The 14,405-nt window shown below is 35.1% G+C and overlaps 1 protein-coding gene across 1 annotated transcript in view; it reads right to left on the bottom strand.

Annotated features, from left to right (window-relative positions):
- IHO1 (interactor of HORMAD1 1) overlaps positions 1-14,405 on the bottom strand; it is a 73,692-nt gene that overhangs the window by 44,519 nt on the left and 14,768 nt on the right. The window contains exons 4-5 of the mRNA XM_044676821.1: positions 11,286-11,460; positions 3,912-4,075 (exon numbers count right to left, since the gene is read on the bottom strand). Of these exons, the coding sequence (XP_044532756.1) occupies positions 3,912-4,075; positions 11,286-11,460 (339 nt within the window). The remainder of the gene's footprint in view (positions 1-3,911; positions 4,076-11,285; positions 11,461-14,405) is intronic.

Genomic DNA, 14,405 nt, shown 5'->3' on the forward strand with positions numbered 1-14,405 from the left:
TCTATCCTCTATGATTCTCCTAAGTACAAAATTGCAAACTTAAAAACCTCAGTGTGGTCAAAGAGACTATAAATGCTATTGTTTTTAAGCTAAACTAACATTTACTAGGCATGAACTGTTTGAAAACTGGACTGAATACTATTTCCTCTCTAATACCAAAGTTGCCATCTTTGTATTCCTTTCCCTTTAAATTTTTTATTTCTTTTCCACCGCATTATGACTTGGTCTCATTGACATAAAACAAGAAACTAAAAGCAAGAGCTTAAATTGAAATAGAATTTATCATAACTATACCTTCCCACTCTTCCATTATGGAATTTAGTTTCTTATGCTTGAATGTTTCTAAATTAAGAGTCCTGGATTTTTTCTTTACTTCTTTGAGACACTCCTAGAACAGAAAGCTCATAATTTGTTCTCTGTTTTCACTGAATGTTAAATGGCTCTGAAATTATATAAACTTGTATTGAACAGATGACAGAAAATGCTGAGATAATTCAGAGAGCCAGTACCTGGAGAAAAGAAACCCATCAATCAGTAGCTTAAAATATGTATTAATCAACAGGCAATGGTCCTATAAATAGCTAGTTTGTTGCTTTTATTTCTAAAGGAAAGCTGACTACAAAATAGAAGGGAAAGAAATCTTATCTCCTGAGTCCCCTCAAAAATACTGTTTGTTCTTTCGAAAATGAAATATATCTTGCAGCTATTCAAAGTGAAATGAATGATTACTATTAACTGTCACAGTAGTAATTAAATAAAAAAGGTCCTCTAACATGGTTCCTTTGATTAGGAGGTGCTATTGTTTTAAAACAATAATAAAGAACATTGTATATTTTCAATCTTTTCTCAATTGGAGGGGTATACAAAGAAAAACAGTGGCCATGATGTTTTCAGCTTGTAGCCGAGAAATTTCAGAAAGAAGCTAATGCTTTCTTCTGATGTCTGATTTGGCCTAGAGGGGAGGGTAAGAAAAGATAATAATGTCATGAAACAGATAAGCTGCAAAACACCAACTAGGCAGGAAAGGAGATGAGGGATCAGTATGGAGCTACAGCCACCAAAAAGAGATGAACTAGTCATCAGTCTCAATCTGTAAGAAGCCAACTTGTCTATAGTACTTTCTATGAGAATGATCTATACCAAATTCCACCTGAAAGGCAGTCAGTAGTTCAGGGGAAAATGCTAGTCTCAAATCTCAGAGGACTCAGCCTGACTCAACTCATGCACCAATGCCCTTCTGAAGGTCAGTACTACACAATAACCCTGGGGAAAGGCAGACATCCAAACACAATGCTTTATAAGGTTGATATTTCTGATGAAGAAAGCACTAGGCATGAGAAAACTATAATGAAGCACTATTCATGAGTGACAAGAGATAGTGTGGTTTAATGAAAATGAACCAATCAATCAGCCTTTAATATGAGTTTACCCTGTATAAGGCATTATTCTAAGAAATGGAGAAACAAGTAAAAGCAATAACAGGGCTCCCATAAAAGAGCTTCATTCTAGTGGAGGAAGCAACATGTATATTTATAGATACAATAAATAATAAAAATAGCTAACATTTATAGTACTTACTATGTGCCAGGCACTATGCTAGGCATTTTGCAATTATAATCTTTTTTTTTTAACTTTTACTTTCTGTCTTAGAATCAATACTGTGTATTGATTGGTTCCAACATAGAAGAGTGGTAAGGGTTAGGAAACTGGGATTAAGAGATTTCCCTAGAGTCACAAAGCTAGGAAGTATCTGAGGTCACATTTGAACCCAGTACCTCCCATTCTAGGCCTGGCTCTCCATCCACTGAGCTACCCTGCTGCCCCTAGAATCTTTTCATTCTTAAGGAACCTGAGACATTAGGACTTTATCAAGTTCCTAGTAGGTAGGGAAACTAGGAAAGGTCTAAAGAATGTGGCCTTTAACATGACTTAAGCCCAGGATTCTAAGAAGTAGAAGTCAGGAAAGATAGCATGCCAGACCTGGACAACCAGTGCTAAGACAGAGGTCAGGAACTGAATGTTATGTGTGAAGAATAGCAACCAGACTAGTTTGTCAAATAAGTAAAGAATGGTAATGTGAGAAGAAACTGGCACAATAGTGAAGAGGACCAGGGTATGAAGAATTTTAAATAACAAAGGATTTTAAACTCTATCTTGGAGGTAATAGGGAGGCCATTTAAGTTTTCTGAGTGGAGGAGATTATATGTGTAACATAGTCCAACTTGTGCTTTAGAAGATATATGAAGGATGGATTGGAATAAGGAAAGACTTGAGACAAAAAGAACAATGAGGAGGCTACTGTAATAGTCCAGGTTAGAAGTGATTAAGACCTAGGTGGTAGCCATGTGAACAGAAAGAGGTGATGTATCTAAGAGATGCTGTGGAGAAAGATTTTGGCAACCGACTGTTTAAACACACACCTACACAAACACATATATATATGTATGTGTGTGTGTATATACACACACATATATACACATGTATATGGTGTGTGTATATTTACATACACATATACATACACTTTATATATATTATATAGCTAATATAGAGGTACATATATCTATATCTATAGATAGATAGATAAAGAATATGAGTGAGACTGAGAAGTTAAGGGTGGCTCTGAGGTTATGGACCTGGATAACCAGAAGGATGGTAGTTCCTTTAATAGTAATTCAGTTCATTTGGAGTCAGAGAAACTGGGTTCACTTCTGACTCCACTACTTGCTTATGTGTCTTTGGACAAGTCTCTTTTCCTCTCTTGGCTTTGTTTTACTTTTATGTAAACTCAAGGGGTCAGACTTAATTCTAGTAATTTAGACATTCTTGCCCTTTTCCCTCATCAGTATGAAGAAAACAAACATAACCATGTAATCACTACTAACATTCAATAAGCAATGATCACTAACACTGTATAGACTACATTATATAAGCTCATTCTCATAGTATCAATAATGGCTTAAGAAAAGTGGAAAAGAATATATGTCACTATTTCTTCACAAGTGTGAGAATGTCTGTTATGAAGAATAGATCAGCAGCTTAAGTAGCTTAACAGAAAGAACACTAATAGGGAGAAGACTTGGATTCAAATTCCAGTTTTGCTGCTTACAGATTTTGTGACTGGGCCAATTTATCTTAGGTAGGCTTCAATTTCCTATCTGTAAAACAAGATTGAACAAGATAATTTCAAAGGTCCCTATCAAACTCTAGTGATCATGACTGCAATGAGATTAAAACCTCATCTAAAAGGCAAAAGACTGAAAATCATGACTGTTGGGAACTAGCTGCCAAATACTAGGCAAATTAATTTTTGTCCTTAAGGCCTTGAGCTTCAATACCTGTAAAATGAGCTTAAGGGTTCCAATTTACCTTCTAAATGTAATCAAGATGAAATAACAAGATACAATATCGACCCCTTCACAAATGAGTATGTCAAAAGACCCTCAGACCCTTCTCATAAAATCCACAATTTTTCATTGGGAATATCAGCAATAACCATATTCTTTTTTACAGAACTGCTTCTGGAAATAGAGCTCCAAACTCTAAATTTTGCATTTTCCCCTAAAATAGGAAGCCAACTAAATGAATGCCATTTCTCACTGGAAACTGACTATCTTTCAAAAATATATACAAGCCTTAACTTTCATTTAATATTCTATTTGCAGGAGGTCCTCTAGCTTTCTTTTTTCCAGAATGAGCAAAAATCCTCATAAACCTGAAGCTTTACAGCACAGAAATATATTTTACTAAATTAAATATGTAATCAACAGCAGTCGTGGAATAGGAAGACATATTCCTTTGCTCATGTATGGCACACACTTGAACTTAAAGACTTTGGTGTCAGTCCATTTTTCACTTCCAACCAAGGAAATGAATTTTCTTTCACTTACCTGTCTTTGAGTATGTTTTCATACCTGTCCTGTTTATCTTGTGCTCTTTTCTTATTCTCCTCAAACTGTTCCAAGACACCTTTTGATTTTCCAAAGGGCAAATGAGGAAGAAGTAAGTTTCCATCCTTTGTATCTCCCCCAAACAGCTGGGGTTTTGCCTGATACTTTGTGAAAATACTAGGTTCACTCTGGTGAAAATAAAAAAGAAATCATTAAAGTATCTCAGAATCAAAAGTGCTTATAATCCTCTCAGTTTTCTGCAAAGTAGGACCATTTCCACATACATGACATGATTTTAAACATTATTCTGTAGCTTTGAGTCCTTTACTTTAGACTTAACATAATGGATTCTCCAGAACAATAAAATAGACATTGAGAAAATAAAGCTCTTGGAGACCAAGAAAGAACGTGGTGCAGAAGGATTCAGTACAACCCAGTTCTTTACAGTACCTAATCCATAAAGAACATAGAAGAGTACCAGAGTAAGAAGTAATCAAGAATCAAAATAGAAACCATAGTGAATAATTTTTCCAGCTCAGGAGAGGATAGGGAGACAGTGAGATGCCTGTGGATGCTGGAAAGGAGGTCCAACTTGTAAAACCCCCACAGAGCCTCCCAATGCTGGAACTAGACTGAGGACTAAGGGACTGTGTCCCAACACAAGAATTAGGGGTCAGGGATCCAACAAAAACAAAGTCCAATAGAGGAAATAATACAAGAATAAGTAAACAACAAAAGATGCCCACAATAATAATTTATTATGGAGCCAGGAATATGCAAGACACAAACCCAAAAGAAGAGAGTAACTCCACAACATCTATGAGCAAAGCCTTAAAGTAAAATACATGTTGGCCAAAAGGATAATAATTTAAAAATCATATTGTAAGTGGGATGAGATCTCTTTAGGAAAGAATTGAAAAGGAACTGAGAATAGTAGAAGAAAGATTTTTCTTTTTTAAAAAACCTTTACCAAGGGGGCAGCTGGGTAGCTCAGTGGATTGAGAGCCAGGCCTAGAGACGGGAGGTCCTAGGTTCAAATCTGACCTCAGACACTTCCCGGCTGTGTGACCCTGGGCAAGTCACTTGACCCCCATTGCCTACCCTTACCACTCTTCCACCTATAAGTCAATACACAGAAGTTAAGGGTTTAAAATTAAAAAAAAAAAAAAAAAAAACCTTTACCTTCCATCTTGGAGTCAATACTATATATTGGCTCCAAGGCAGAAGAGTGGTAAGAGCTAGGAAATGGGGGTTAAGTGACTTGCCCAGGGTCACACAGCAAGGAAGTCAAATTTGAACCTAGGACCTCCCATCTCTAGGCTCTCAATCCACTGAGCCACCCAGCTGCCCCCTTAGAGGAAAGATTTTAAAGGAGAATTAATAGCTTAGTACAAAAGGAACAATATTGTCAAAGTAACAAACTCCCTGAAAATTAGAATGATCCAGACAGAAATTGATGACTACATGAGATAATTAAAAAAAAATTTTTATACAAGTCAAAAGGTTAAAAAAAAAGAAGAAAATATAAAGTAGTACTTCATATAAAAAATAACTGACCTTGAAAACAAAGGCAAAAAATCTAAGAATCATTATACAGGCCAGCTAGGTAGCTCAGTGGATTGAGAGCCTCGAAATGGGAGGTCCCAGGTTCAAATCTAGCCTCAGACACTTCCTAGTTGTATGACTCTGGGCAAATCACTTATCCCCAATTCCCAAGCCCTTAGTGATCTTCTGCTATAGAACCAATATTTAGTATTGATTCCAAGTCAGAAGGTAAGGATTTAAAAAAAGAATCACTATACTACATGAAAGCCATGACCAAAAAATTTCTAGATGTCATATTTCAAATAATCATGAAAGAAAACTTATCAGTTCTATTAGAACCAGAGGGCAAACTGAATATAGAAACAATCCACCAGTCACCTGATGAAAGAAACCTCCAAATGAAAATTCCAAGGAACTAAAAAATATCTTGTAAGCTGCCAGAAAGAAAGAATTAAAATACAAAAGAGCCACATCTGGCTCACACAAGATTTGGCAGTTCCCACGATGGAAAGAGAACTTAGAATATGATATTCCAAAAGACAAAAAAATATAAGCTTACAGTCAAAAAATAATTTACCTAACAAAACTGAGTATGATACTATGGCAAGGGGAGTGGGGGATGTATCTTTAATGAAATAAAGGACTTCCATTCATCCCTGATGAAAAGATTAAAATTAGGTAGAAATTGTAAAATGCAAACACAGGAATCAAGAGCATGTATAAAAGGTAAATATGTTTGAGCAATTGGGAGGGTCTATTCATGGGTTAAGTATTTGTATTCTAATGGAGTAAAAAAGACAAGTTTTCCTTAGAACTCTAATGTCATCTAGGGTCATTGATAGAGTTAGTTGAAACAGAAGGCTTGGGACTGGTTTGTTGTTTTGATGATCTTATAAAAAGAAAAAGAAAGTAAGAAAAAAGAAGAGGGAAAAGAATACACTAAGAGAAGAAACAATTACCATCTCACATAATCTATACAGGTAGAAGATTACATTAACAAAAGGAGCAAGAATAATTTAAATTCCACTTTCATTGGAATAAATCAAAGGAAGATAGAATAAAACACAAAGATTTTGGTATAAAAATACGTTCATTTCAACATTCAAAAAACAAAAGGGGAACAGGGAGAGAGAAGAGGGGGAATAAAAGGGAGGGATTAGTCAATATCAAAACAAATTTCAACTTTGGATATTTTACTGTAAAGAGCTTTAAAAGGCAAGAAAAAAAATAAGAATCTGTGATTTGTGTCTGGGCTAAGGGAAAAAATTGACATAGAAAGTAGATTACATCAAATATAGATTCCTAGTACTTTTCATATGCCTTACTTGCCACCCTCTTCTTTACAAAGAAAAAGATGGGCGGGGAGTGGCAGAAAAAAGAAAAAGAATAGGATGGAGTGACATTATTCAATTAACACTGTAAAAGATAATTTAGTTAAGCAACTTCAGTTTATATTCATTGTTTTATGCCTCTATATAACTGTATATTCTCTGCCTGCAACCCTATTAAATAATCGGTATTTTAATGATAAATTATAATCATAATAGATTTAATAAAATTCTACTTATTTCTTAAGTGTATATGAAAATCAGTAATCGATAATTGTAATATGCCTAAATTAATAATAGAATCCCCTGTAGCTATTTTTGCCAAGGGAAGTTTGTGCATGTCTTCAGTGTCTTAGAATATCCAGGAATTTCTCAGGCTGTTATCTCATTTGACTCTGAAGCCACAGAATAACCTTGGCTATCCTCATTTTTACTTTATATGGAAGAGAGAGGTATTAGATATGACAAGACCTAACCATTTTGCCAAGAAAAACCTCAAACTTTCTTGTCAAGAAGGGTCCAGCCTTCAAAGGAAGCCCTAACCTTCATAAGAAAAATCCCACCTAGCAGACCTTCTAGTAAAGAGAGTACCATGTCTTCAAAGGGAAAAAACAACCTTTTTTTGCCAAAAAAAGACCTCACTTGCAGACTTCTTCTAAGTTGAATTTGTAATATAGCTCAGGTATATACATAATCTCAGTTCAAAGCTCAGGGTCTCAGACTATGCTAGGAATGCCTGTACACCATGGATTTATATGAAATACACATTTACAAATGAATAATTTTGATTACGTTAAATTAAAAAGGGTTTGTACAAACTGTTTGTTTTAAATTCAGGGAAGTGTCTAGCAGACTCCCTATGGTCACGTGGGGACTTTGAGACTACATTTCCCGTGATTCCTATGGGTTTCTGGTTTCCAGTTTAAGGCGTGGGGACGCAATTTAAATTCGGAGGAGGGCCTAGAGAAAGCCTTTTTCTGGGTTTTGCAGTGTGGCTGGCCCGTGTACCAGAGGGACAGGATAGGCCCCGGCGGTAAATTTAAAAGATAAGCACGGTCTTACATATATTTTACCAACATGGCCATGGTTTTAATTAAAATACTAATTTCTATTATTATATCAGTTTTTATCATTTTTAATCGTAACAAAACAAAACCAAATGCAACCAAAATTAGAAGGGAAGCAACAAATTGGGAAAAAATCTTTATAACAAAAATCTCTGACAAAGGTCTAATTTCTCAGATTTATAAGGAATTAAATCAATTACACAAAAAATCAAGCCATTCCCCAATTGATAAATGGGCAAAGGACATGAATAGGCAGTTTTTAGATAAAGAAATCAAAACTATCAATAAGCAAATGAAAAAAGTGTTCTAAATATCTTATAATTAGAGAAATGCAAATCAAAACAACTCTGAGGTACCACTGCACACCTAGCAGATTGGCTAATATGACAACAAAGGAAAGTAATAAATGTTGGCGAGGAAGTGACAAAATCGAGACACTAATGCACTGCTGGTGGAGTTGCAAATTGATCCAACCATTCTGGAAGGCAATTTGGAATTATGCCCAAAGGACTTTAAGTGACTGCCTACCCTTTGATTCAGCCATATCATTGCTGGGTTTGTACCCCAAAGAGATAATAAGGAAAAATACATGTACAAAAATACTTATAGCTGCACTCTTTGTGGTAGCAAAAAATTGGAAAATGTGGGCACAGGTGTTGTCCATCAATTGGGGAATGGCTGGACAAATTGTGGTATTTGTTGGTGATGGAATACTATTGTGCTAAAAGGAATAATGAACTGGAGGGATTCCATGTAAACTGGAATGACCTCCACAAATTGATGCAAAGTGAAAAGAGCAGATCCAGGAGAACATTGTACACATGATACACTGTGGCACAATCTAATGTAATGGACTTCTCTACTAGCAGCAATGCAATGATCCAGGACAATTCTGAGGGACTTATGAAAAAGAACGCTATCCACATCAAGAACTGTGGGAGTAGAAACACAGAAGAAAAACATTCACTTGATCACATGGTTCGATGGGGATATGATTGGGGATGTAGACTCTAAATGATCACTCTATAACAAATATTAATAATATAGAAATAGATTTTGATCAATGATATATGTAAAACCCAGTAGAATTGCTCATTGGCTATGGGAGGAGGGGATGGAGGAAGGGATGGAAAGAACTTGAATTATGTAACCATGGAAAAACATTTTAAATTAATCAAATAAATAAAATTTTAAAAAAGAAATGCACATTTACAATAAATTTTCTTTTGCTTAGAAGTTTGTTCTCAGTATTTGTTCTTTTATAGCACTCAAAAGTATGAATGATTAAAAAGTTTTTGCACAAAACCAATGAAGTTAAATTAGAAGAGGAACAGTTAGTGTTTGTAGCAAGTATCTCTGATAAAAGTCTCATTTCTAAGATATATAAGAAATTAGTTCAAATTTATTAAAGTAAGAGCCATTCCAGAATTTGAAGGAAATAAGTGGACAATATTGAAAGAAAGAAATATAAGCCTTTGATAAACATATGAAAAAATGCTCCTAACGCAAATAATTATATAAATAAAAACTGAAGCAACTCTGAGGTTCCACCTCACTCACATTAGACAGACAAAGATGACTAAAAAAGGAAAATGAAAAATGTTAGAGGGGCTATGGGAAAACAGGAAAAATAATATATTGTCAGTGGAGCTGTGAATCCAGTCATATTGGAAAGCCATTTGGAACTTTGAAACTATGAAGGCACTAATTTGTACATATCCTTTGACCCACATATACTATTATGCCTATATCCCAAAGAGTTTAAAGAGGAAAAGGACCCTTATTTACAAAAATATTTATAGCAGCTAGCTCTTTTATAGTGGCGAAGAAATGGAAACTAAGGCAGTGCCCAACAACTGGGGAATGGCTGAACAAACTATGATATATAAATGTAATGAATTATTATAGGGCAAACAACTTTGAAGACTCTTAACAAGAACTCTAATCAACATAGTAACCAACAATAATTTCAGAGAACCTATAATGAAACAATTCTGCTCAATTCCTTACAGAGTGATGATAAATTTAAGATCCAGAATAAGACATATTTTGGATGTGATCAATGTAAGGATTTGTTTTGCTTGACTGTGCATATTTGTTGCAGGGTTGTTGTTTTTTTTTTTTATCTTTTTCTTCAAATGGGGATGGAGGTAGGGAAAGAAGACTATGTAGCAATAAAGAAAGAAGAAATTTAAAAATGCTTATTAACTAAAAAATTTTTTAAAGAATGAAATAAAGCTCTTTCTACCTAGGGAAGTTTCTACTATAGTGCTAAGGGATATAAAAATCTTTCAGATGAAATGGCTTAATGCCAACTGTATACATTTCAAGGAAACAACAGTGAATTCTTAGTGGTGGTATATGGGAAGGTGGAAGGTTACATTTCACATGTTAATATAATTTTAATTGCTACTGATCAGCTGCAACTCAGTAACTATGCTAACAGGTCTCTGTCAAAAATATCTCAAAGATATACACAGTTAGCAAGTTTCTTTTCTGCCTTCATAACTCAGATTTAAAGATTAAATACATTGTGAAATTCATTAATTCTTTCAGATCAGTAGGTCCCAATTTTAACACTGAAATCCTTCTGGAGGGTTTAAATTATCCCAGAAACTAGTTTATGACCTAGAGTCCATAGGCTACTAGAATAATATCAAGTATAAAGGTGAACCTGCAAAATATAAGTGACAACTCATATTTCTAGCAGGCTTTAAAAGTTTATAAAGTACTTTCCTCAGTTCTAGAAAGCAGTATCTAAGTTTCCTGAATCCAAATCCAAATTTCACCATGTTCTCTCTCTCTCTCTCTCTCTCTCTCTCTCTCTCTATTTAATCAGAGCAACAGCGAACATTAGGGGAGCAGGAACACAGACTAATTAACAATGATTAAAGATTTAAAAGATTTAGAATCTATTCCTGGGATAAGTACTAAGTCACAGAATATAATGGGCAAATCTCTGATTGTACAATGTCTCATTTGTCTCCTCTGAATATTCACTTTCTTTAAGTTCATTTTCTAGAAGAAGGTATTAAGTAATAGCTACAAATCATCTGAAGCTTCTTGGAAAATTTTGCCATCAAAACAAAGAAAAGTATATTCCTATGTTATAGAACACCTTATAACAACATGTTTTCCCCCTGCAAAATCTAATAAGTTAAATTGCTTTACTGGTATCAGAAAAAGTAATGTAATATTTGACTCTCCCCAAGAAAGGTTGAAGTTCAGGTACACGTGGTACAATTTCATGTTAAATAATGAAAGAAACTGCAAAAACAAATTATCTTCCCATTACACTTAACCAAACCAAGCAAATCATTCATTTAGTACAACCTCTTTTCAAATATTATCCTTTAAGATTTATACTTCTTAAGACATATTTAAAGTTTCTTTTGTTATAAAATATCCTACTTTCCTTAAGAATGGTAAAATGAATACAGAAAAATTATGTAGATCACACTCACGTCCTCAGATTGCGAAGTTTTGGCATGTCTCAAATGGGTACTGAAGTCTAAAGATGCTGAAAGTGATTGTGAATTCTCCGGACAGAATTGGGATCCAAAGAGGAACTGGGAATCAGTGAGGCTGGAGTAATCACTAAGATTATTATTCCAACTAGATGATTTATTAGTCCTGAAATAACAAAAAATAAAGAGTAATGGGCTTCAAGTTAAGGGATAATTATGAACCAATTAAAATTTGGAATCAGGATTTAGAGATCATTAAGTTCAACCCCTTATTTCATGGACAGGAAATATGATTTATAAGGGAAAGTGATTCACCAAAGGTTACAGAATGTATGAAAAAGCACTATGCTAAATGCTGTGACAGTACAAATAGAGAAAGGGAAAAAAAAAAGCATGATAATCTCAGTTCTCAAGAAGTTCACATTCTAATTACAAGCAGTAAAGTCTACAGCTGAACCTGAAATCTGTTTTCAGGCTTCAAATTCCATGTACTTTCTACTCTCATATCACCTTTCTAATTCACAGACAACCATTTCAGTCTTTGTCATATGGCCTGCCATCACCCTCAGTATGATACCACCAACATCCTACTAGGTGTCAGTTAAGATTAAACTATCAGGGACAGCTGGGTAGCTCAGTGGATTGAGAGCCAGGCCTAGAAGTGGGAGGTCCTAGGTTCAAATCTGGCCTCAGACACTTCCTAGCTGTGTGACCCTGGGCAAGTCACTTAATCCCCATTGCCTAGCCCTTACCACTCTTCTACCTTAAAGGGTTAAAAAAAAAAAAAAAAGACTAAACTATCACCGCTTTGATTACAATAAACAGTATTAAAAGATTAGGAGATTGCTAGTATTGCTATAGGATAACTTTTACATCAGTGAAATTTTAGTTAGCACTTCTAGTAACACCAGCATATCTCATATAAGACCTACTTCATCTTTGAGAACATGGAACATAAATCTTTATGAGCCTAGAGGAGCAAAGTCTTCTAAAGATTTTCACAGAGTAACATGCAATTACCTACAATGGCTTCTTGTTCTTTGTCCATTTGTCATAAATGACTATAGATTATAATAGTGTAACAACATACTAGAGTTCAAATGTCTTTTAATTTTTATAAATATATTTTGCTTTAACTTAGGATATGTACAAATGTTCAAATATATGAAACAAGGACAAAAGGAAGAGAGTGCAAACAAACAAAAAAAGATCAAAACCCTTTCCCCTAAATAAAACCTCAAAAACCAGTTAAGAAAAATAACAACAAAAACAATTAGAAAGAGAAATATTTAAAATCACCCTAGCCAATATAAAATACTTGGGAATCTATCTGCTAAGACAAATACAGGAATTATATGAACACAACTACGAAACCCTTTCCACCCAATTAAAACTAGATCTAAACAATTGGAAAAACATTGAGTGCTCATGGTTAGGACGAGCTAACACAATAAAAACGACCTTCCTACCCAAATTAATTTGCCTATTTAGTGCTATACCTATCAAACTACCAAAAAACTTTTTTTACTAAATTAGAAAAAAACTATAACAAAGTTCATTTGGGAGAACATAAGGCCAAGAATATCAAAGGAAATAATGAAAAAAAAAATATAAAGGAAGGTGGCCTAGCAGTACCAGATCTTAAAACTGTACCACAAAGCAGTAGTCATCAAAACAATATGGTAGTGGGCAGCTGGGTAGCTCAGTGGAGTGAGAGTCAGGCCTAGAGACAGGAGGTCCTAGGTTCAAACCCGGCCTCAGCCACTTCCCAGCTGTTTGACCCTGGGCAAGTCACTTGACCCCCATTGCCCACCCTTACCAATCTTCCACCTATGAGACAATACACCGAAGTACAAGGGTTAAAATAAAAAAAAAAAAAAACAAAAAACAATATGGTACTGGCAAAGAGATAGAAAGGAGGATCAGTGGAATAGACTAAGGGTAAGCAACCTCAGCAAGACAGTTTTCAATAAACCCCAAGAACCCAGCTTTTGGGACAAAAAGCCGCTATTTGACAAAAACTGCTGGGAAAATTGGAAAACAATATGGGAGAGATTGGGCCTGGATCAACATCTCACACCCTATACCAAGATAAACTCAGAATGGGTGAATGACTTGAATATAAAGAAGGAAACTATAGGTAAATTGGGTGAGCACAGAATTGTATACTTGTCAGATCTATGGAAAGGGAAAGATTTTAAAACCAAGCAAGAGTTAGAAAAAAATCACAAAATGTAAAATAAATAATTTTGACTACATTAAACTAAAAAGTTTTTGTACAGACAAAACCAATACTACCAAAATTAGAAAGGAAACAACAAATTGGGGAAAAATCTTTATAACAAAAAACTCAGATAAAGCTCTAATTACTCAAATATACAAGGAGCTAAATCAATTGTACAAAAAATCAAGCCATCTCCCAATGGATAAATGGGCAAGGGACATGAATAGGCAATTCTCAGATAAAGAAATCAAAACTATCAATAAGCACATGAGAAAGTGTTCTAAATCTCTAATAGAGAAATGCAAATCAAAACAACTCTGAGGAAATGCAAATCAAAACAACTCTGAGGTAATCACCTCACACCTAGCAGATTGGCTCATATGACAGCAAAGGAAAGTAATAATGTTAGAGAGGATGTGACAAAATTGAGACACTAATGCATTGCTGGTGGAGTTGCAAATTGATCCAACCATTCTGGAAGGCAATTTGGAATTATGCCCAAAGGGCTTTAAATGTCTGCCTACCCTTTGATTCAGCCATATCATTGCTGGGTTTGTGCCCCAGAGAGATAATAAGGAAAAATATATGTACAAAAATATTTATAGCCGCGCTCTTTGTAATAGCAAAAAATTGGAAAATGTGGGCGCAGGTGTTATCCATCAATTGGGGAATGGTATTTGTTGGTTGTTAGGAGCCAAGACTATAAAATAAAAATAGTAACTCTTCAAGGAGAAGGATACGGATCATGAGCCCCGCTTGGGCGGGGACATAATTGCAAAACCTCCTCCAGAGTTTCCACATAACTGCATGTTCCTTTCCGCGTTCCTTCCTCGTAACTACCAGCCCCCTTCTCCCTTCATCCCGACTGCCAGCCCCCTCACCCCGAA

Source organism: Gracilinanus agilis, chromosome 1 (assembly GCF_016433145.1).
Source record: "Gracilinanus agilis isolate LMUSP501 chromosome 1, AgileGrace, whole genome shotgun sequence".
In the NCBI taxonomy this organism is placed as follows: Eukaryota; Metazoa; Chordata; class Mammalia; order Didelphimorphia; family Didelphidae; genus Gracilinanus; species Gracilinanus agilis.